The sequence below is a fragment of the Lampris incognitus genome, chromosome 7 (assembly GCF_029633865.1).
Source record: "Lampris incognitus isolate fLamInc1 chromosome 7, fLamInc1.hap2, whole genome shotgun sequence".
Classification (NCBI taxonomy): Eukaryota; Metazoa; Chordata; class Actinopteri; order Lampriformes; family Lampridae; genus Lampris; species Lampris incognitus.
Window position 1 is genome coordinate 12,542,045 of NC_079217.1, and position 25,177 is coordinate 12,567,221.

General features: G+C 44.8%; 1 protein-coding gene across 1 annotated transcript in view; it reads right to left on the reverse strand.

The window, feature by feature from the left end:
* gbe1b (glucan (1,4-alpha-), branching enzyme 1b) overlaps positions 1 to 25,177 on the reverse strand; it is a 103,908-nt gene that overhangs the window by 36,810 nt on the left and 41,921 nt on the right. The window contains exons 10-12 of the mRNA XM_056283246.1: positions 24,917 to 25,015; positions 15,654 to 15,764; positions 15,383 to 15,554 (exon numbers count right to left, since the gene is read on the reverse strand). Of these exons, the coding sequence (XP_056139221.1) occupies positions 15,383 to 15,554; positions 15,654 to 15,764; positions 24,917 to 25,015 (382 nt within the window). The remainder of the gene's footprint in view (positions 1 to 15,382; positions 15,555 to 15,653; positions 15,765 to 24,916; positions 25,016 to 25,177) is intronic.

A 25,177-nucleotide genomic window follows, 5' to 3' on the forward strand; every position in this document is an offset into this window, starting at 1 on the left:
TCCAACAATTGAGATTTTGTTCTTGTATCGTTGGAAAACAAGATCTTGTAGCAACTTTGCATATTCGGAAAGAGGAAGATCCTTCTTTTCCTCTTCATCCATCCTCTGGCAAGCTGTTTGAAGAATATGTTCTTTAAATCCGTTTATTGTGATTCAATCTATGCAGCGTCTAGCGGAATAATCAATATTACGCTGTAAGCTATGATATGTGTAACACCAACATGGCGGCGTCCTCGATTTGAGATTAAGTTTGACGTCAGTGACGTCACATGCATATGGTCTATACAAACAACAAGTAAACAATAGAGTGGCTGGTGAGCTAGTTCATCTGGTGTTTCCTATGTTTCCCTGGAAGTTATGGCAACTAGAAGGGGTAAAGGGGCTATCACGCCATTGACAGACGACCAAATGAAACGCAGCCATACCTTGAATAAAATTACGGCTTTTTCAGAGTTTGAACATTGTTGGAAACATGTGCGATAATGTAAGTAACAACTCAACAAAATATATAATATCGGTCTTGTCGTTTTTAGACATTTTAATGTGGGAATGTTACATTTAAAGCACAAAATATAGAAGATAGAAATAGAAGGTAGAATGCAAAATATAGAAGTTGTCAAGACAACATGCAAAGGTCAAAAAAAAAGTCCTGTCATCCAAGAAGATGAGATAATGAAACCCTCAACAGTTGTCAAGGCAACATCAGAAAACAGCAGTCAGATTGGTTGAATTCCAGACAGGGAGAAACATACTGACCAGAAACAAAGTTAGTAGCGTCAAAATACTAGAGGCTAGCTGTTTATCTGGTATTATGAGCAGGAGAAAAAAAAGAGCCCCCTCCACAACTGATAATATCGATCGACAGATAAAAATAGAGTTTAATGCGATGAAGTGGAACACAAAGTGACAACAGATTCCAATGAAATACCATTATGTACTGTAGTGTAAAGAAAAATAAAGCATATAACACACACAGTGAGAGAGAGAGAGAGAGCGAGAGAGAAGAGAGAGACTGCCTTTTCTTGTGACATCTGCACAAATAAGCTTCCCACACAGCTAGAACTTGAAATTTGAAGGACTAGGATTATTAGCAGTCAATGGAGGCCTTTGCTACACTTCTGCGGGGTTGTTTGTATGGCACATTTTGTTTATGCATTGGAAATTTCAGGATTTTTTTTTCATTCCACATGGTAATAACCTCTATGCACAGCGCACATAAATTGTGGACACTGAAACAACATACCAGGGGAAGATATTGCTTTAATAAATTACGAACATCTCACAGTCTGAACACCCTGTGAAAAATAATGTTCCGGGAAAATGATAAATGCCAGCGAATATATATTAATTACTGATTAAGATTACCACTATTATCCCAAAGATTCAACCTTTGTTTTTTGAAATACAATATTTGTGAATCAAGACAAATATTTCACCCACTGACACAGTGTGTGCCTGTCTCTCTTTCTCTCTATACTATATATATAAAATTTCATTGGGTTTTTCCCAAAAAACCCAATGAAGTCATAATGAAATGTATAATAAAATTACACCAGCAGAGTTACAGCACCTTGCCCGGAAAAGGGAAACCGGGGCCCCCTCCTGGAGCCAGACCTAGGAAGGGAGCTCGTCGGCGAGCGTCTGGTGGCCGGGTCTTGGCCCATGGGGCCCGGTCGAGCCAAGCCCAAAAAAAAAAACATGGAGCCACCACCCTGTGGATCCAACACATGCGGGGATGAGCATTGGGGTAGGGTGCAATGCAGGCCGGGTGGCAAGCAAAGGTGGGGACTGGGGCGTGCCGACTTCCAGCATCGCAGATTGGTCCTCGGGACGTAGAATGTTGCCTCTCTGGCAGGGAATGAGCCTGAGCTGGGGTGGGAGGTGGAGCTGTATCAACTAGATATAGTTCGGCTCACCTCCACACATAGCATGGGCTCTGGTACCAAACTCCTGGAGAGGGGCTGGATTCATTACTTTTCTGGAGTTGGCCAAGGTGACGGGTGCCTGGCAGGTGTGGGGATACTCACAAGTCCCCGGTTGAATGCCGCCATGTTGGAGTTCTCACCGGGGAATGAGAGGGTCGCCTCTATATGACTGCGAGTCGCTGGGGGGAAGGCTCTGACTGTTGTGTGTGCTTAAGCACCGAATAGCAGTTTGGAGTATCCGGCCTTCTTGGAGTCTCCGGGTGGTGTCCTGGATAGGCCTCCACCTCGGGACTCTATAATTCTGCTGGGGGACTTCAACGCTCACATGGGCAACAATGGAGAAACGTGGAGGGGCGTGATTGGGAGGAATGGCCTCCCTGATCTGAACCCGAGTGGTGCCTTGTTATTGGACTTCTGTGCGAGTCATGGATTGGCCATAACAAACACTATGTTCGAACATAAGGTAGTTCATAAGTGTACTTGGTACCAGAACACCTTAGGCCGAAGATCGATGATAGACTTTGTGGTTGTATCATCAGATCTGCGGCCGTATGTTTTGGACACTCGGGTGAAGAGAGGAGCACAGCGGTCAACTGATCACAACCTGGTGGCGAGTTGGATCAGATGGCGGGGAAGGCTGCTGGATAGACCTGGCAAACCCACATGTGTAGTGAGGGTGAACTGGGAACACCTGGTGGAGGCCCCTGTCCATGAGGTCTTCAACTCACACCTCTGGAAGAAGTTCTCGTGTATCCCGAGGGAGGCTGGGGACATGGAATCTGAGTGGGTCATGTTCAAAGCCTCTATTGCAGATGCGGCAGGCAGGAGCTGTGGTCATAAGGTCATCGGTGCCTGTCGAGGCAGCAAACTAAGAACCCACTGGTGGACACCGGCAGTGAGGGAAGCCGTCGGGCTGAAGAAGGATGCCTTTCAGACTTGGTTGGCCCAGGGGGTCTCCTGAAGCAGCAGACAGGTACCGGGGGGCCAGAGGGGTTGCCCCTTCGGTGGTTGCGGAAGCAAAAACTCGGGTGTGGGAGGAGTTCGGTGAAACTATGGAGGAGGACTTTCGGTTGGCGTCAAGGAAGTTCTGGCAAACCATTCGGTGACTTAGGAAGGGGAAGCAGGGCTTGACTCAAGCTGTGTTCAGCTGGGGAAGGGAACTGTTGACCCGGACTAGGGATGTTGTCGAGCAGTGGAAAGAACACTTTGAGGAGCTTCTGAACCCAGTTAACACATCCTCAGTGGAGGAGGTAGAGTCTGAAGACTCAGGGGAAGCCCCACCCATATCCCTGGCAGAGGTCTCTGAGGTAGTTAAAAAGCTCCTCGGTGGCAAGACGCCGGGTGTGGATGAGATTCACCCTGAGATGCTGAAGGCTTTGGACATGGGTCTTGGTTGACATGCCTCTTCAGTGTCACGTGGAAGTTGGGGATAGCTCCTGTGAAGTGGCAGACTGGTGTGGTGATTCCCATATTTAAAAAGGGGGACCAGAGGGTGTGCTCCAATCATCAGGGCAACACATTGCTCAGCCTCCCTGGGAAAGTCTACTCTAGGTGGCTGGAAAGGAGGCTCTGACCGATTGTTGAAGCTCAGATCCAGGAGGAACAATGCGGATTCCGTCCTGACCGTGGAACAACGGATCCAACTCTACATGTGTTTTGTAGACTCGGAGAAGGCTTACGACCGTGTACCCGGGGCACTCTGTGGGGGGTGGTTTTGTTGGCTTCATCAGAACACAACCTGCAGCGTGCACTGGGGCGGTTTGCAGCTGAGTGTGAAATGGCCGGGATGAGAATCAGCCCCTCCAAGTCTGAGGCCATGGTTCTCTACCGGAAAATGGTGGATGGCTCCCTCTGGGTTGGGGATGAGTTGTTGCCACAAGTGAAGGCGTTCAAGTATCTCAGGGTCTTGTTCATGAGTGAGGGTAGGATGGAGTGGGAGACAGGTGGATTGGTGCAGCATCAGTAGTAATGCGGACGTTGTAGTGGACCGTTGTGGCGAAGAGGGAGCTGAGCCAGAAGGCAAAGCTCTCAATTTACCAATCAATCTTTGTTCCAACCCTCACCTATGGTCATTAGCTTTGGATAGTGACTGAAAAGGTGAGATCGCGGATACAAGCGGCTTAAAAGAGTTTCTCTGTAGGGTGTGTCTGGGCTCAGCCTTAGAAATAGGGTGAGGAACTCGGCCATCTGGAGGGAGCTCGGAGTAGACCTGCTGCTCCTTCACATCGAAAGGAGCCAGTTGAGGTGGTTCAGGCATCTGATTAGGATGCTTCCTGGGCGCCTTCCTCAGGAGGTTTACCGGGCATGGCCATCTGGGAGGAGACCCTGGGGTAGACCCAGAACTCGCTGGAGGGACTACATGTCCATCTAGCCTGGGAACGCCTTGGGATCCCCCCAGGAGGAGCTGGAGGGCATTGCTGGGGAGAGGGATGTCTGGAGTGCCCTACTTAGCTTGCTGCCACCGCGACCCAACCCCGGAGAAGCGGCTGAAGATGAATGAATGAATTATATATATATATATATATATATATTCGTAATGTGTGTGTGTGTGTGGTGTTAGTGTGTGTTAGTTAGTGTAGATAGCGGGACCGAAAACTAAAGCATTTATGATCCTAATTCTTTTTGGAGGTGGTAGGTATTGTCTCAGAGAGTAAGGAAAGAATCCCAGAAAATTAAAATTATGCATATTTGTGCATAAATATGCAAAATATGCATTTTTCTAAAAATGGCTAAAAACCACTTTTCTCGGCATTTCAGATGATTCTGAGCATCTTTGATTTTTTCACCTATATAAAACAAATTTTCTGGGACATGTTTTGGCATTATGCAAAATATATGCATTTTTGCAAAAATACACTTATGATCCTAATTGTTTTTGGAGGTGGTAGGTATTGTTCCAGAGGACCAGAAAAATAGCAGAACATTGAAATATAATTATAATAATTATGCATAATTATGCAAAATATGCATTTTCTAAAAATGGCTAAAAACCACTTTTCTCGGCATTTCAGATGACTCTGAGCATTTGGGGGGAGGGAGTTGGAGTGGGGGGGGGTAAACGACTTTTCTCGGCATTTCAGATGATTCTGAACATTTGGGGGGAGGGAGTTGGAGTGGGGGGGGGGTTTAGGGGCAGGGGGAAGGCGGTTAGCTGGCAGGATGAAGAGGAGGGAGATTTAGACGGGTGGATAACCAAACCGCTACATTGTAGCAGGGTTCTTCTAGTATATATATATATACACTACCGTTCAAAAGTTTGGGGTCACATTGAAATGTCCATATTTTTGAAGGAAAAGCACTGTACTTTTCAATGAAGATAACTTTAAACTAGTCTTAACTTTAAAGAAATACACTCTATACATTGCTAATGTGGTAAATGACTATTCTAGCTGCAAATGTCTGGTTTTTGGTGCAATATCTACATAGGTGTATAGAGGCCCATTTCAAGCAACTATCACTCCAGTGTTCTAATGGTACAATGTGTTTGCTCATTGGCTCAGAAGGCTAATTGATGATTAGAAAACCCTTGTGCAATCATGTTCACACATCTGAAAACAGTTTAGCTCGTTACAGAAGCTACAAAACTGACCTTCCTTTGAGCAGATTGAGTTTCTGGAGCATCACATTTGTGGGGTCAATTAGACGCTCAAAATGGCCAGAAAAAGAGAACTTTCATCTGAAACTCGACAGTCTATTCTTGTTCTTAGAAATGAAGGCTATTCCATGCGAGAAATTGCTAAGAAATTGAAGATTTCCTACACCGGTGTGTACTACTCCCTTCAGAGGACAGCACAAACAGGCTCTAACCAGAGTAGAAAAAGAAGTGGGAGGCCGCGTTGCACAACTGAGCAAGAAGATAAGTACATTAGAGTCTCTAGTTTGAGAAACAGACGCCTCACAGGTCCCCAACTGGCATCTTCATTAAATAGTACCCGCAAAACACCAGTGTCAACATCTACAGTGAAGAGGCGGCTGCGGGATTCTGGGCTTCAGGGCAGAGTGGCAAAGAAAAAGCCATATCTGAGACTGACCAATAAAAGAAAAAGATTAAGATGGGCAAAAGAACACAGACATTGGACAGAGGAAGACTGGAAAAAAGTGTTGTGGACGGATGAATCCAAGTTTGAGGTGTTTGGATCACAAAGAAGAACGTTTGTGAGACGCAGAACAAATGAAAAGATGCTGGAAGAATGCCTGACGCCATCTGTTAAGCATGGTGGAGGTAATGTGATGGTCTGGGGTTGCTTTGGTGCTGGTAAGGTGGGAGATTTGTACAGGGTAAAAGGGATTCTGAATAAGGAAGGCTATCACTCCATTTTGCAACGCCATGCCATACCCAGTGGACAGCGCTTGATTGGAGCCAATTTCATCCTACAACAGGACAATGACCCTAAACACACCTCCAAATTGTGCAAGAACTATTTAGAGCAGAAGCAGGCAGCTGGTATTCTATCGGTAATGGAGTGGCCAGCGCAGTCACCAGATCTGAACCCCATTGAGCTGTTGTGGGAGCAGCTTGACCGTATGGTACGCAAGAAGTGCCCATCCAACCAATCCAACTTGTGGGAGCTGCTTCTGGAAGCGTGGGGTGCAATTTCTCCAGATTACCTCAACAAATTAACAGCTAGAATGCCAAAGGTCTGCAATGCTGTAATTGCTGCAAATGGAGGATTCTTTGACGAAAGCAAAGTTTGATGTAAAAAAATCTTATTTCAAATACAAATCATTATTTCTAACCTTGTCAATGTCTTGACTCTATTTTCTATTCATTTCACAACATATGGTGGTGAATAAGTGTGACTTTTCATGGAAAACACAAAATTGTTTGGGTGACCCCAAACTTTTGAACGGTAGTGTATATATATATGAAGATCCCAAAAATAAACATCTGCTCAATATACAGATCCCAATGTAGTAAGAACTCTTCTTTTTATATATTCAAATAGTAGCTGATGATCCTTAAGAGTAACTTTGAATACAAACGTGACTCAAGGAAGCTGTAGGTCTCAGCTCACTTGAAATAGCAGGCATGATATTGCAATTTATCCTTAATTAAGGATGTCAACACATGTTGCAGGACGACAAACCGCCTCAAGGCAAAGAGACGCAAATGCGAAAATGTTCCTTGGAAAAGAAAGACTGCAAATATAGCATTCTCTTTTGTCTCATATCATTAAGAATATGTCAAAAGGCAGTACTGGCAATGATGGGATATTTTCAGATGCTACACAATTGGCCCTGTGAATTGAGCAGCGTGAAAAAGGAGTCCCTTGACCACCTGAGGGGACTCATCTTTGGTGGTGCCTAATGTGTAGGCAGCTGTAAGACATTCCTTATCACCAGTTACCTGCACAGCGAGAGTGTGTTGGGCATAGGGAGGCACAGAGCACACACTGGATATTCATGTACGTCTGCGTGTATATACACACACACACACACACACACACACACACACACACACACACACACACACACACACAGGCTGGAGAGCTTGGCCTATAACACGGTCTGCCTGCTGATCGGCACAAATACAGTACAGTAAAGGAAGTCATTAAAGAGCAAGGCTTACTCGTGTGTTTGGAACAATAAGTTTCACTTGGGGTTTAATCTAATTTCACAAACAAATGAAGGTAGTCCAGGCATTTTCCAGAGAAAAGCAATTTGCAACAGTAAACACCTTACAGAAATGTGTCATACCATCAGAAAAAAGAAGTCCTTGCACTGACTACAATTCAAGGATATTCTAAAAGGGCAATTGAGTTTTATCGAAATGTCAATTAAAAATCCGTATTAAAATTTTCACACAGTGCAAATTCATATATTTACTGTTTTTCCCCCCTTCTTTCTTTTTATTTGTCAAATAATTCTGCGGCTTCTGGCCCATTGCCTTGTAGTTGTGTTCATCATCTTTTCAATGAGCTCCTTTTGGTAAATGTGCCAGTTAGGTCAATTAGCAGAATCCTGCAATTTATGAAAGATTTCAGAGGAGAGGGTTTCAAATTGGCTGATATTTTCAAATCAAGACATTAACACATTTCATGTTGGCACGTTCTCTCAAAGGCAGAGGTATTTCGGCGATGAGCAACCTGGGGATAATCCCGTTGTTTTAAGCCCACGCTTGTTCTAAAAATGGCATGAAAAAATTAAGGGGGCCACTTTGTTTGCACAAGGTTATGTCAGACAACTTTCTAGCTGGCACATCCCATTACTCCTGTGTGCAGCCCTGCATCAGATAAGGGCTCGACAGTGACACAGTCCCCTCAGTAATTAGCAGCACAAGTAGGAGCCAAGGATCAATGTGTTTTCCAATGGACAGCTTCTGGCTAAGCACGATCAATGAGGGGAACCGGCGCGAAGGAGTCACAGGTTTTAGGCACAGTGTGAAAAAATAAAAACATGTTCCAATGATTATTTTGCACTTGCAATATTGATTTCTTGTTATGTTGAGTGTTGGCGTGCGCTCAAACTTCAAGGTCTTAACATAAAAAAGAAGAAGCTTTAATTGTCAAACAGCGGCAGTGGGTTCATAAATAAAGCAAGAGTTTAAAAACCTAGTTTGCTTTCAGTGAGATAATCGACTTGAAAAGTACGAAGAAGCCGCGTTAGATTTCAATTATCCAAATAAGGCAGAGGACTAATTGCTGCCTGTTGCATCGTAGCTCTGCATGAACGTAGAGTGGCGGGGGACTACTTTTTAGCTCAATAATTTAGACGAAATCTACAAGGTTATCTCAAGTGTCCGCGAGCCCTGAAAGTCAGGAAGTGAAAGTGCTCCCATTCCAGCCCTGCTGATGTAATGATAAACCCACTGAGGCGTTTCATTACTGCCACGCTGCTTGGCGCTTTAATGTCATCGCCACTTCAACAACCTTTACAGTATCCATTGCTCAGCATTGCAAATCCTGATGTTCCCTCTGTCCTTTTGCTGGCTGTTGTTTGCTGCTGGTCATGAGTAAATAGATGGGTTTCTCTGGGCTAGGCGATTCAAATTGATTTGCTTGATCAAACAATTTGCTCTTGCTCAGCACCGGCTAAATGACTCTGCAGTCATTGATCAAGTGTCATGGCGCGTCATCTCGTATTTGCTTGAATTTTCTTTTTTCTTTCTTTGCTTAAGCATATTACTGATGCTGGTATGATGCCCTAAACACTTTGCCAAGTCCTCGGAGGCTGGAATCTGGAGGTGTTTGAGAAGACCGAGATAAACTTTTATCAGTTTCTTGTTTGCCGTTTTTGTCTTCAGAAGAAAAAAAAAGGGATCAATGAATAAAAGCTAAATTACTAATTTAATGCTATTATCACAAGATTATAACGGTTATTTTACTTACTCAGAAGAGCCCATGCTCCACCTCAGTCATCTAAACTATTTTCTGTTTTCTACAAGTTCAGTCTCCTCCAACCAGAACAATATTACAAACACAGGTAAACACATTGAATTCAGAATCATGTTTATTGGTCATGTAGGTTTGCACATACGTGGAATTTGACTCAGGTTTCGTGGCTCTCGCAGTGCAGTTAACATAGAATAACAACACTACAACACAACAATCTTCAGATATATACACAAGGATTGAATTTGTGCGTCTCGCACTCACCAGCTGCTAATGTTTTTTTCACAAAGAATCATACAGTTACGTTGCCCATACGCAACTGTATGATTCTTCAACATCCTTAGACCCTTGCATTGATAAGTAATAACGCCCCCAAAAAAAACCTTTAACAGGGAGAAAAATAGGAAGAAACCTCAGGGAGAGCAACAGAGGAGGGATCTCTCTCCCAAGACGGACAATGTGCAATGGATATACACACCGTCATGGCAATGGTATTCCCCGATGAGCATGGCCTCTTCTCTTTCAGCAGGATAATGCGCCCTGCCACATGGCACACATTGTTCGGGAATGGTTTGAGAAACATGATGGAAGGCTTGATGGCGTTGCCCTAGCCTCCAAATTCTCCAGATCTCAATCTGATTGAGCGTCTGTGGTATGTGCTGGACCGACAAGTCCAATCCACAGCGGCTCCGCCTCGCAGCTCACAGGACTTGAAGGACCTGCTGCTAATGTTTTGGTGCCAGAATACCACAGGGCACCTTCAGGGGTCTTATGGAGTTCATGCCTCGGTGGGTCGGTGCTGTTTTGGCGGTACACGGAGGAGGAGCAACCGCATATTAGGCAGGCAGTCATGATGTTTTTGCTCAGTGTGTTATTTACAGTGTTAAGTGTTCCTTTTGAATGACAGCCCGCGGAGAGAATCTGTTTTTGTTTTTAAATAATTTAGCAAATTTGAGATGAAGGCAGTGCAATCTGAGAGGAGAATAATGAATAAAAGCAGGTATAGAAGAAAAGCTTCACATTTCTCACCAATTTCCCCATGCCCTGGGACAACTGTAGTTTTATCGATGAACGGATATGCCCTTAAAAAAGTATTTGCCCAGGAGAAAAGACAGCCATTTAAGGTCTATATAGCCTCCATAACTTCTTTCAGGGAATAAGAAATATTATGCAAGAACATGTTGGGCAATTTAAAGATAGACGTCTGGGGTATGACATCTCAACTGTACTGCACAGAAACTGACGAGGAGTAAATTACAGTTCATAATGTGGCAAGGCATATCAGGAAACTGGATGAGATTGCACAGAGTAATCATGAAAAAAAAAAGAAAGAAAAAAAAACAGTTCTCACAGCCAGCGGTACAAGAGTTGTGAACAGGTTTTAAAAGACAGAAATGTCTCCACAAAGGTGGAGAAATCACAAGCAGAGTGATCATTAGGAGATGGGAGACGGTACGGTGACCGAGGTAGAGCCGCACATTTTCCTTTGGATTGAAAACAAGGCTTATCTCGGTGTCACCAAGCCTCGGTCTCACATTCACTGTCATTTTAGCAGCTCTGGTTCGATGGTATATGACCACAAGCGTAGCCAGGAATTTGTTTAGAGGGACGGGTTGAAAAAAAAAAATATTCAGCACCATCCAGGTAGTCTAGTGTTAGATTGCATAGTTGGTGCACATGTCCATCCATCCATCCATCGTCTTTTTTTTTTAATAAATTTCATTTCTGATTTTTCCTTTTCTTCCAATTTAGTGGCCAATCGCTCTCTATTTTAGTTCAAACACCCACCCTCGTACTGCATGCGTTCGCCAACTGCATCTCTCCGGCCGGCAGCCTTGAAGGAGATGCCTCGCCACTTCCGTGACAAGGCGAATCCAGGCCAAACCACGGCTTTTTCCGACACACACAGAGACACATTCATGTGATGAACACAAGCTGACTCCACCCCCCTCCCGAAGACAGCGTTGCCAATTATTGCTGCTTCATCGAATCCGGCCACAGTTGGATCTGACAAGACCTGAGGCGCGAACCCTGGTCCCCAGTGGGCAACTGCATCGACACAAAGCCGATGCTTAGACCACTACACCACCGCGGACCCCTCCATCCATTGTCTTAACCGCTTATCCTGCTCACAGGGTCACGGGGATGCTGGACCCTATTCCGGCTGTCATTGGGCGGCAGGCGGGGAGACACCCTGGACAGGCCGGCAGGCCATCACAAGCCCGACACACACACCCATTCATTCCTAGGGACAATTTAGTGCCGCCAATTCACCTGACCTACATGTCTTTGGACTGTGGAAGGAAACCGGAGCCCCCGGAGGAAACCCATGCAGACATGGGGAGAACATGCAAACTCCACAATTAGCCAAGGGAGCGCAAACAAGTGAAGCACCTTTCAAACCGAACGCACTTTATTCTTCATTCTAATTGGCTGCCTGGGTATTTAGACAGCAGTTGGAGGGGCAAACGAAAAAAAAAAAACAAAAAAAAAACAATAGGGTACCTTCGTAGCCAATTACAGCGCATTCCACAATTGCACCTGTTGCCGGTTCGATTCCAGCCGGTGACAATTGTTGCATTTCCTACCCCTCTTTCCCTCATTTCCTGTCTGCCATTAACTATCGCTGTCTGATAAAAGGTAAAAATACCAAACAAAAAAAATTAATAATAATGAAAAGAGAAAAAGTATATCTCTCGAACAAAGATGACCGTTAAGACTTATGATTGGTTAACGATGTAATTTCAAATGACCATCATTTGAGTTTGTGGGCTGGGTAAAACACGGCCAGTGTTAACTGAATTACTATAGGCCAGGTTCATACCTCCCGCACAACGGCCATGGAATGAAGTCCTTCCATTGGGTGTCCATGTTAGCAGATTAGTGTGTTTAGTGTGATTAGTGTGTAGTGTGCAGTCCCCCCCCACTCTTCCTCACAAAAAATGCTCTAGATCCGTCAGATTGTGAGGGCATCTCCTGTGCACAGTCCTCTTCAAGTCACCCCATGGTGACTTGCAAGGGTGTATGCTTTTGGCTGTTGTTGTGCTGAAAGGTAAAATTTCTCCTCATTTTAGGTTTTGTGGCAGATGCCTGAAGGTTTTGTGCCAAAATCAACCCGTATTTGGAGGTACTCATGACTTCCTCCACCTTGAGTAAAGCCCCAGTTCTGGCTGAAGAAAAGCAGCCTCAAAGCCTGATGCTGCCACCACCACGCTTCACCGTGGGTATGATGTTCTTTTGGTGATGTGCTGTGTTGTTTTTATGCCAAACATACCTTTTGGAATTACAGCCAAAAAGTTCACCCTTGGTCTCATCAGACCATAACACATTTCCCCACATGGTTTTGGGAGACTGGATGCATCTTTTTGCAAAACTTAGCCAGGCTCAGAGGATTTTTTTCATGAGAAGAGGCTCGCGTCTTGCCACCCTACCCCATAGCCCAGATAGATGAAGAATACAGGAGATTGTTGTCACATGCAGGGAACAACCAGTACTTGCCAAAAGTTCCCGCAGCTCCTTTAATGTTGCCGTCGGCCTCCTGGCAGCCTCCCCGACCAGTTTTCTCCTCGTCTTCTCATCGGTTTTGGAGGGACATCCTGTTCTTGGTAATGTCACTGTTGTGCCATATTTTCTCCACTCGTTGATGACTCGTCTTCACTGTGTCCCACGGTATATCTGATGCCTTGGAAATTCTTTTGTAACCCTCTCCCGATCGACACCTTTCAACAACGAGATCCCGTCCGTGCTTTGTCAGCTCTTTGTGGACCGTGGCCTTTTGCACTTGGACGTGACCAAGAAGATGTCAGGAAAATCCTACAGGACCAGCTTCACTTCATTTGGGGTTCGCCACAGTCACTTTAATTGATGACAGGTGAATGTGATTGGTTCATTCTGATCACAGCCACACCCCCAATTATAAAAGGGTGTGTACACTTATGCAACCAGGTTACTGTAAGGTTTATATTTTTCTTTTTTTCTTTTTTCCCCAAAAATGTTTCAGATTGATTTTCACTTTATTTTTATAAGGTTGTGATTTTAAAAAAAAGTATTAAAAGTGCTGACATGATTTATCGTGGTTTAATTTTTTTATATCACAAAAACCTGCCGTTTTAAAAGGGATGTGTAGACTTTTTAAATCCACCAACGTCAATTACTAATGAAATATATGATAACTGTGCCATCTCCTTTAAAATATCACTTTCCAGATGAAAAAAAGGTTCTATCACTGAATTATCTAAATGAAAATAGATGTTTACTCGTTTCAGGTTGTTTTAAATAGGGATCCATGCGGATACTTCCTGACTGTACTGCGTGCTGTGCAATGATGTACCACAATAAATGGTACCCACAGAAACTCGGATCAGAAGGTGCACAAGAGCAGGCTTTCGGCTACACGTTCAACAAAGAATCAGATGTAAAATTAGAAACAGGGTCTTGATCAACTGTCCCTCAACTGTCCCTCAACGTCTCACACAGGGTCCATTTTCTGACACACTGTTCATCATCATGAAATGAAAAAGGCTGTGATGGCATCCTGGCATCTCATTAATCTATAGTGCAGATAATGTAAGTGATATGACTGGTCTAGAAGATTCTTTCCTTCAAACATGCTCGAAAGGAAATGATGTGAGAAGCACTGGTATCATTTGAAATGATTTTTTTTTATGACAACAAACACAGCTTGGCCAGAGCACATAAGTCACCAGGTGGAGCTAAAATGCTTTAGGTGGTGAGGGTATGCTGTATTTATGTCAAGCCACAGATCGCACTCACATGGAAACACGTTCCCTTCAGCCAAGGTCAACTTCCAACGTCATTAATTATCACTTTATTATCCTTACCAGCAGGCCTTGACACCGCCATACCATATACTAGATGATGTGCTGGAAATGAGGTGCATCTCAACAGTGACTGAGGCTTCATGTGAACAGCCTATCTGGTCCTCCACAGCTCTTGTGTCACACTGTAACATGAGAGCTGGAGGGTGAATATTAACTAATGTCGACTACCATCTCCAGGGTTTCTTTTTATGATTATTGCTTGGCTTTGGCCATAACAAAAAAACAAACAAACAAAAAAACAAAAACAAACACGCACACACATACCATGTCACCCTATACTAGTGGGAACCCCCCCCCCCATTAACTACATTCATTCCCTAGCCCTTAACCATAATCATCATAACTACATGTCTAACCTTAACCCTTACCCTAACCATAACTTAATCCTAACATTAACCCTAAAACCATGTCCTTAACTGAAAATAGACCCTTTTCCTCATACAGACCCATAAAATGTCCCCACAAGGTGGATGGGTTCAGGTTTTTCTATCCTAATGGGGACCATATTTCCCCAAAAGGACAGAAAAACCTGGAACACACACACACACACACACACACACACACACACACACACACACACACACACACACACACACACACACACACACACACAGTATATTGCACTAAAATAGACCAGTAACTTAAATATAAACCACAGGGTTAACCTATTCAACAACACATTTACATAAACGCCTATTTCTTTTTCTGGCTGAAGACTTTCCATGGGACGATTCTGACGGAGGAGAAAATTTGAAATTCAGGTAGAGGTAACAGGTAGGGGTAACGTGTGGGTCCTGAAATGATTTCATGCCCCGCTTCATCTTTAAAAATGCACCAAAGGGAAAACATGCAGCTTCCTAGTCATCACCTTCATGCCAGTCTGACCCTGGTGACGGGACACCGGTTAATATTGGTTAATATTACTGTTACTGTTACTGCCAGATAACCAAACAAGAGAAAGCTCTGGAAAGATTTCACGGCATGGGATGTGATTATATAGCGTATGGTGCACTTCCATATTATATCTTATTCATTTCATTCAATCACTTATGGAACAGCTGCCTCACAATACCGCCACCACTGTTGAATGAGTGAATAAATGAACATAAAGAGGAACATTGTTAAAACTGTCAGGGAAAAAAAAAAATAGACAACCCACCAGGAGTCTAAAGAACAGGAAAAAAAAATGCAACGCCCCCATTTTTAATGACCAGTTAACATCCTTTATGCCTAAGTGAACTTATCCCCGGTCAATAAGTCTGTGTGCGTTACCATGACGACTCACCCATGAAGTTGAGGTAGCCCTCTCCACCCAGACTATGAGTAAGGAGGCGGATCATCTTATGCAGCTGGATGCCGCGGTCGATGACGGGCGTCATGGGCTCGAGGGAGCTCATGTTGGTGTACATCTCTTTGTCCATTAACCAGAAGGCCAGTGTCTTGTCTCCAACGAGGGCCTGACAGAGACATGGGTATTGGGGTCTCTATTAGCAACAGCAAAATACTGACAGTGGCACTCAAAATAGAGCGAGGCCTTATCTCGGAGATGGACAAACCTGGTCGTGACTCTCTGCATAGGCTATGCATTTCTCGCCGTAGCGCCTGTTGATCATTGTGTAGACGATGTTGCCGATGTCCCAGTCTTCGTCATGCACCTCCTTCAGGATCTGCACAACGACAGGGATGGGATAATGAAAAAAAGCTGTGATGGATGACTTGCTGAGAGACCCATTTTGAGTCTGACCTATAGATAAGGCTCAGAGTTGTGTTCTGATTTGGCAAAATGAGCCTTTCTACCTCTGGTAAGTTTTCGGAGTTACACTTCCTTCCCAGATCAATCTCTGATTTGACATCTCTATATCCCTACCATGAGTTATGTCTGTCTTTGAATGGTTGTAATGGAGTCCTTAAATACTCCTCCTGCAGCCCATGGGTAGTCAGAACCCAGCCTTTCCGCAAGCCTTTCCCACTAGAGAGGGACAAGGTCAGAGCCTCTCATCCAAATAGTCAGATTCATATATAAATCCAATCTTGGAATCAATGTCTCGCCGCTGGCCTGCCTACATCCGCTCGCTCTGCCGGCGGGTCATCTGCAGGGGTCAGAAGGAAATGCAAACAACCAGCAAATGCATCATAAGCGCCTCAACTCACACAGTGTTGCTATGGTTGCAACCCTGCAGTGGTCCGAATCACTAATACCGGGACACCTAAGTGGCAGCACAGGCCAGGGTGGAGACAAATGAATATAATAATAACAATAATAATAATGGATTACATTTATAGAAGGTTTTTCTAGACAATGTTCTTCGGTGATATCCATCAGCTGGCAGTTCACTGGCTTGATTAGATGAGGTTAAGACGCTAGAAAGACAAACACAGAGTCAAAAGCTCAAATGCGAAGAAAAAAAGAGAGGGGGGGGGGAGATTAGCAGCGCTAAAAAACTTTTTGTAAACTAGAGCATATCCTCCAAGAACCCGCAGTGATGGACGTGCAGTCTGTCTGATTGGCAGAGGAGTCTCGGCTTGCCCGCTCGGGTGACAGGCTGAAGCCTGCTCGACGGAAGTGGCTATGACAGGTGATTGACATGTCAGGAAACCTTTATATTACTCTACAGGGCCGTAATCCTCCGAGTAAAGGGAGTAAATTGTGCCCATCAATATGTCCAAGATGAACTGGCTGATCCACCAACGGAGAGTCCACCACGGTCTATATCTATCTGTCCACATTCGCTCCTCGTCACGGAGGCCTGTGTGGCAAAATTAATCATGACCAATGTTGCTCGAGAGCCTCGGTGAAGCACTTATGACCTACACTGTACATCTTCTAACACTGCCGCTGCCTACGCACAGATTGAGGTGAGAGACCTTACATCATAGCTCAGTTTCAAAGGTGACTGGGCTTTGAAACATCCTGTAAAGGAAGCACGGGCTCTTTCTTTTTTTTTTTTAAATCACTTGTTTAAACATGTTTGAACAAATAAGCTCTGACACCATTCATTGCTATTCATCCCATTTTGCCGCATTTGCTCCCGTGGAACTATTCTACACTTATTCGCTTTCCCATTGGCTTTTGCTCATGATTGCTGTGTTTTTTTTGTTTTGTTTTTTTGTCAAGCTGCCCGCATCACTGTTTTTGATAACCGCTGTATTTTTGATGTGCCGAAATTTATTCCTATAAATCAATTTAGAAGGCAATAATAGCGCACTTGGAATAAATCCCCTAAATGCGCCCCTATTTTCTGTCCAGCTCCAATAAAAGAGCTAAACAAGTGAATCTGCAGAATATACCCCCCCGAGATAATACCGGCTGCCTCCAAATGTGCATAAAATCAAGACACTTTGCACTTCCTCATGAATCATTACAATTCATTTCAACGGCAACAGTAGTCCGGGAGCAATTCATTTGAGAGCTGGCACTGTTGAAAGAGAGATAGGACTGACTGGGTGGGTGACTCTCCTACCACCAGCTAACCCACATCAACCCCATCCAGCCAAACTGCCTGGCACCACTGACACTCCACTTCATCAATGATAATGAGCGGTGCACAAATCCTACTTTACAAGCCTGCTGTCAGGAGCCATCCAGAGTGCCCAGATTAATTAGGCAGAGCCCAAAAAAAAAAAAAGCAAAAAGGGTAGGATGAGGTCACCTAACGGCTGCTGGCAGACTTTGAATGACACGCGAGTCTCTACTACTTTTAACTGGTCCCGAGGAGACGGGGACGACTTGGAAGGCAGAGAGCTATTCAACGCGCGGCCAAATGGCCTCATTTTACATGCGATAACCATCCCGGGCATCCCACCTCTTTTCTCCTCGGCAAACACTTCTGTTGGAAGTGTGCTTGCGTTGCTATGGGGACATCCACTACTCTTGCCCACATAAAGCGCTACCCCCAGAGGTGAGTAGAAAGAGGAGGAATATAATGCCGAATCCCACGGATCAAGATAATGCTTCTCTATCTTTATATTTTCACTGTTTTGGAAATTAATGAAGTTTCTGACCACGCAAATGTCTTCGCCCGAGGCTTAGCTCTACTGAAAGGCGCGCCGTAGCTCACCTCAGCTTGCCTCCTGTAATAAGCCTTGCTGAGGAAGCTTGTCTAAATCCTGCACCGCCAGTTAACATCATACAGAAGAGGCCTCAGAGTGCAATTAGCTAATAGAATAAAGGAGAATGAATCCGAAATAGTGCCGTCGGAGGCGGCCGGCAAAGGGGGATGCCAGGCGAGAGGTGAATGAGAGCAGAGGTCCCCTTACGGCCTAGTGGCAAATCCTCGCACATAATCAAGTTGACAAGCTGCATTCAATCACTGCTCGCAGGCCATAGTCATGATAATTGAAGGGTTGGGTGCCTCCACAGCGATGGACCTACAAAGATATAAAGAGAAAATTGCATTGATTCCCCCCCCCCTTTTTTTTTTTACTTGATCGGGAGAAACAGCATAAACTGATATTTTTGCTCAATTAGGGTAAATGGAAGGACTGAAGCAAAAATCGAGACAGGCGATTGTGAAGATGTTTAGGTTTGAATCCCGAGCAGAGGGGACGGCATGCCTTAGAACCATCTGCCGTCTCCTCGCTTATCTTCGCTGAGACCAGCTAGTCATCTACTACCTCCTCTGCCTGTAATTGTTTCCATTACATCTCAATCTATTGTAGCTGGAGGGAAGGGTGCTTGTTAAATTAGAGGGCTTTTGTAACATTATCCATTAAGAGTGACAGCATTTTATGGTCGTAATCAGATCGAATCATCCAAACTCGCGCTGCGCGCCTTATCTGGTTCTTTCATTAGGATATCTTAATTTTTCACAGCCTGTTGGTCCTAACGGCTTTCTAGCAGCCAGTAAATGAGTCATATCAATCAGTCACGCCGAGGACGAAACACAGTGTGAGGCCCAGCTCCAGGAAATCGGTAAGGTGATTCTCACTCAACACACACACGCGCGTCCATGCACACACACACACACACACACACACAAAAAATCTATAAATATGCTTACATCTCTGTTGCCGTCTCTCCATCGCTCCGTCTTTCCATTTCCCTCCCTCAGACCCCCCCCCCACCCACCCACTGGAGACTCCACTTCAGCCCATTCAAATCCCTCCTAATTGACACTCTGTGAGGAGAGGCAAGACTTGCCCCGAGAGCACTTCACTGGGCCTTCCAAGCCATGTTTCAGAGCACATGAACGCTTCCTTGCCCAGAAATACATGAATATAGCTGCTTGCTTGCCTGCTTGCTTCCCTCCAACTTTAGGATTCACATGGCATACTGTCCTCGGGGGAATCAACAAATATAATTTTAAAAAAAAGAAAAGAAAACGAAAATAAATATATAAATACACAGCGACCAGAGGAACTATCCAAATAAATATTGCATTGCAAGCAATATTGTTTGAGCGGTAAGGGCAGCAACAACCTCTCTGGAGGCATCCCGGGGATAATCCTATGAAACCTCTGGTAACCATGGAGGAGCTCAGTGGAACAGCACTCCTTGCCGCACAGCTAGCATTGCAAAGGAAGGTCAAGTCTGGGTCTTTCTCTCTCTCTCTCTCTCTCTCTCTCTCTGCTACCCCCTTTGTCTTTCCCTCTGTCTCCCCTCTGCTACGGAGCAGAAGCCGCTGCTGTGAGAGATAGACTTGATTAATGATGCAGAGACTTCACCCATCCACGTACAAGAAACTGTAGCGTGAAAGCATACATGTGCCCCGCTGAGGTCACATGGTCTGTACCGCTCCCTACCAGTTAGTGTTCCGTAATATTATTCTCGGTGCCGGCTTTGGGTAAAATGCCCCAGCTGCGGACATATCGAGTAAAAGATAACCTCGTGAGGTATTCTCCACCCGAAAGAGCACATTTCCTCTAGCACCGAACAACAATACAGCGGCCACAACCGCAAATAACAAGAACCATAAAGCGTTCTAGATGTAAGGAATAAAACATTAATAAATCAAGGGTAACGCACACACAAACCGGCACTGTAAGAGACTGCTACTTGCCCCCAAATGTGCATACACACACATGCAGAGGACGAACAGAGGACATAATTCAATACACCCACCTTTGGTTGCGCAAACACATACACACGATCCCCGAAGGTATCCTGTTGTCTGCCCTCCCCAAGGAATACAATCTGAATTCATAAAACCTTCAGTGCACATTGGTGATGAATAGATTGATTGGTTATGAATATATTCTATGAGCCAACACCAAGGGGGCAAATATAATCAATTATGCATTGTGTACTGCTCTCAGGTGGAACATATTCATCTAATTTGCCCAAGAACAGAACCAATCATCGCTCAAAAACAGACCTTCGTTGCGTCACAACTCCCAGCCAAACAACCAATATCCCCTGAAATTTAGATGGGATAGAAAAATAGATGAAGAAAGATATATTAACCTTTAATTCATCCAGGGGAGAATTGCTGAGCATGCATACCCTTTCTCGGTGATGCCCTGCTTCACATCATTAGAGGTAGTCACACCTGGGAGCCGCACAACACAACCGCAGCCTCCCGCCGTGAAGCACAAGAGCGCCGACGCCGGCGCAGCAAACCACCCCATTTCCACATATCCTGCACACAGCTCTCACTTAGCACCGCCTAAAACGGCGCAGCTAAAATTTCAAGGATTCGATCCGAGTATATCGTCACCAGATTTAGCGAGGAAGTGTCGAGAAATAATTAGCCGGTAGGTTTTCTACAGAATACTTTTTTTTTTTAGATATGGAAATTGTCACATACCCAAACCCAGGTTACTCAACTTTTTTTTTTTTTAACTGTGCTGAATTTGGAAAATAGTGGAGCGGTTGTTTTCTCGCAAATATCGGCGTGATGAAAATACCAAGCTGTTACCCCCCACCCCACCTCGATGACGGCTTGGGGGGGCAATGCATCAGCTAAATTCTGATTGCGTGGTAGCAGAGGAATAAAAACAAGCCCTGGTGCTGAGAGGCATTACTGATGGCAACTTTAACCAAACATTAAATATAATATTTTCACAAAGTGGGTCGGCATGAGGACGCGTTGAACCCTACACCGTCACTATTCTCGACAAGCTCTCGTCCATATCGGGGGCACATAGCAGATCAGCGGGTGCTTTTAACCCGTTGCAGAAACGTTTCATTATGGAGAAAGGCGGACTTTTGACTGGGCAACGATTAAGACCGCCTGAGCGGCTGAGGGAAAATCCTCACACAGATGAACGCCAACTGAAAAACAACCCCTGCTTCGGTGTCATATAAAGTGAACCTCAAGGACGTCTGTTTCAGACGTAATAATGAAGTGAAATGTAAAAAACTGACTGTTGAATGCCGTCGATTTCCTTCGCTTAAGACAAAAGCGTCTCTAAAGGAATTTCATCCAGACCGGCAGCTTGACAGCCTTCGCGTCTGATGAAAATGCACGTCTGTGCAAACAGCTTTGACAGTTTTCATAGTTACACAAAGAACAGTTTTCATAGTTACACAAAGAACATATTCTTTTTGAATAAATGTCAAAATCCACTGTTTTTAGATAAAATTTGCCATCATTAATTCATAAACCAAGGTCAGAGGGAATGAATAATAAGCTTCCCATTTACACTGCAGGTAGGATTACCAGAAAATATATATATATATAAAAAAATAAATCAGACCCGCTTCACAGGAGGAAATAAAGACAACACAATGGTCTTCAATTCTGCAAGCCTTCATAGATCCCAATGAAAGAGAAGCAGGCTCAGCTTAAGTACCAAGACCTGAAAAAGTTAATCACTGAAGAAAAAAAAAAACAACCTATAACAAAAAGGAAAAAAAACAAAAAACAAAAAACCTCCCCCAAAAAAACAAGAAGAGAGGAAAATAAATGTGACCTTGTATGTTTATTTCATCTCTTAATAGATGTTGTTTGGGCTTAATGAATGTATAAATGTCTGTCTTGAGTGCATTTCTCATCTAACCCATAGAAAATGCTAAATTATATGCATTATTCATCTTCATTGGGAAAACATATGCACATGCTGCCAAGAGGTTCGAGTGAGGGATCACAGGGTTAGCTTTAGTGCAATCTATTGTGCTACAGGTTGAGTACTTTGCTCAAGGCTGCTAAACTGTTGGGGGTCACCAGGGACAGATTACAAAAAAATACAGCTTCCTCCAGCTGCCACCTTCCAGGGAATAGACCTGCTATTACACCTTTGTTACCACAGGACAAATATGCATATTGATATGTATATTTATTTTCTGTATTTGCACTTTTATGATTGAGTTGCAATTGTATTGTCATTTTATGTGACGCACATTGTGTTGCCCTGTGTATGAAATGTGCTATATAAATAAAGTTTGACTTGACTTGACAAATTGGTCCGCGTTGAAGAGCACAGGGCAGCATGGTGGGCAGTGGTTAGAGCGGTCGCCTCACAGCAAGAAGGAACTGGGCTCGAGCCCCGGGGTAGTACAAACTTGGGGGGGGGCACATCCCGGGTCGCCCTCTGTGTGGAGTTTGCATGTTCTCCCCGTGTCTGCGTGGGTTTCCTCCGGGGGCTCTGGTTTCCTCCCACAGTCCAAAGACACGGAGGTCAGGTGAATCAGTCATACTAAATTGTCCCTAGGTATGAATGTGTGTGTGTGTGTGTGTGTGTGTGTCGGCCCTGTGATGGCCTGGCGGCCTGTCCAGGGTGTCTCCCCGCCTGCCACACAATGACTGCTAGGATAGGCTCCAGCATCCCCGTGACCCTGAGAGCAGGATAAGCGGTTCAGATAATGGATGGATGGATGGATGGATGGATTGACTTGACAAATTGGTCTGCATTGAAGAGCACAGGGCGGCACGGTGACGCAGTGGTTAGTGCAGTCGCCTTACAGCAAGAAGGTCTTTGGTTCGAGCCTCAGGATAGTCCAAACTTGGGGGGGTCGTCCCAGGTCATCCTCTGTGTGGAGTTTGCATGTTCTCCCCGTGTCTGCGTGGGTTTCCTCCGGGTGCTCTGGTTTCCTCCCACGGTCCAAAAACATGCAGGTCAGGTGAATCGGCTATACTAAATTGCCCCTAGGTATGAATGTGTGTGTGTGTGTGTGTGTGTGTGTGTGTGTGTGTGTGTGTGTATGTGTGTGTGTGTGTGATGTGATGGCCTGGCGGCCTGTCTAAGGTGTCTTCCCGCCTGCCGCCCAGTGACTGCTGGGATAGGCTCCAGCATCCCTGCGACCCTGAGAGCAGGATAAGCGGTTTGGATAATGGATGGATTGATGGATGGATGGATGGATGGATGGATGGATGGATGGATGGATGGATGGATGGATGGATGGATGGATGAAGAGCACAGTTCAGTTATGCCAGTGGTACATAATACACTTGGCTCTACTTTACAGTGATGAGTCGCATGAATGAAATGACATGAGAGAATCTTCTTAATTCCTTTCAAAAGAATTTGAGTCAAAAGGCCTACATTTACACTGGCAGAACACAGGCTACATACTGAGAAAATACAGTTGATTATACTGAACTAAAAAGAAACACGAAGTTGAGACAAAGCATTCAAAAGCTTTAGCCCTATTCTCAGCGCGCAGTTTACAGGTTAATACAGGTTAACACACTCCGCTGTTCATATCCCTCCACTGGCTCCCAGTTGTTGCCTGCATCACATTCAAAACCTTAATGCTCGCTTACAAAACAGCAACTAAAACGGCCCCCGCCTACCTGAACTCCCTCATTCAGGTCTACACACTATCTGTCTTGGGAGAGAGCGCCCTCCTCCTCTGTTGCTCTCCCTGAGGTTTCTCCCTATTTTTTCTCCCTGTTAAAGGTTTTTTTTCAAGGGAGTTGTTCCTTACCCAATGCGAGGGTCTAAAGACAGGATGTTGTGTTGCTGTAAAGCCCCTTGAGGCCAATTTGTAATTTGTGATATTGGGCTGTACAAATAAAATGGACTTGACTTGACTTGACTTACACTCACTACGGTCTGCCAATGAAAGGCGCCTGGCACTTCCGCCACAACGGGTCCCTAAGTCACTAGCCAGACTCTCCTCTTCTGTAGTTCCCCGGTGGTGGAGCGAGTTACCAAGCTCCACTCAATCCACTGAGTCCCGCTCCATCTTTAAGAAGCTAAAGACCCAGCTCTTTCTCGAACACCTCCACACCTGATGGTATCTATATATATATAAAAAATAAAAATTGCTTCTATGCACCCTGTGCATTGCCTTTTTGCACTGCTTGTTGACACCTATGTCCTATTGGACTTGAACCTAGTTTTTTTTTTTTACACTCACTTGCGTTGTTGTCTCCTGACTAGATCCTTGCTTGTGTTGTTTGGCACTTCCTGAAGGAGGGGGGAGGGGTAGTAACGTGCACGGATAAATAGACTCGCTAGCCCTTGGCTAACAGGTCGGTGTCAGAAGTGGGGTGGTGAGACCGTGAGGCCATCGGAAGCGTGTGTGCCCAGAAGTGTGAGGGAGCTGGTATGCTGAAGCGTGGTGACGCGCTTCCTGAAGGAGGCGGGGTAGTGTAACAACCACAGATAAGCAGACTCACATTGCTTCGGATAAAAGTGTCTGCTAAATGAAATTGTAAATTGTAATCGTAAATCATAAAATATGACAGAGGTGTTGCACACCTCCTGATTTGAACCCCCCCACCTCTTCTTTTCTACTTCTTTTGAACTGAAAATCCTTTCAGTTGTCTAGTCACTTGTAGCCTATACCATCAGTATGGTAACAGTCATAGAACCCTACTCCTACAGCGTCACAATAAAAGCCGACATAGGAAATAAGACCACATAGAAGCAAAGTAGAGATTGAACTTAAAGCTACAAAAAGTTTTGCCTGGAACGAGGTCAAGCGCCTCACCTGGATCCACTTGTCAGGAACGGCCATGGCCAGACGGTAATCGAAACCGAGGCCTCCCTCCGCCACAGCTCTGCAGACAGCGGGCATCCCCGAGACTTCCTGGAACGATTGACAATTTCACATCGTATTCGCTCTTCTGCGAGCACAAATTTCATCACAGGCCTTTGCATCTTCATCGATTTAAACACACTAGGATCACAACATTAGAACTCAACAGCCCCGAGCATCGAGGGGCAAAAAAAAATAAAATAAAAATACTGC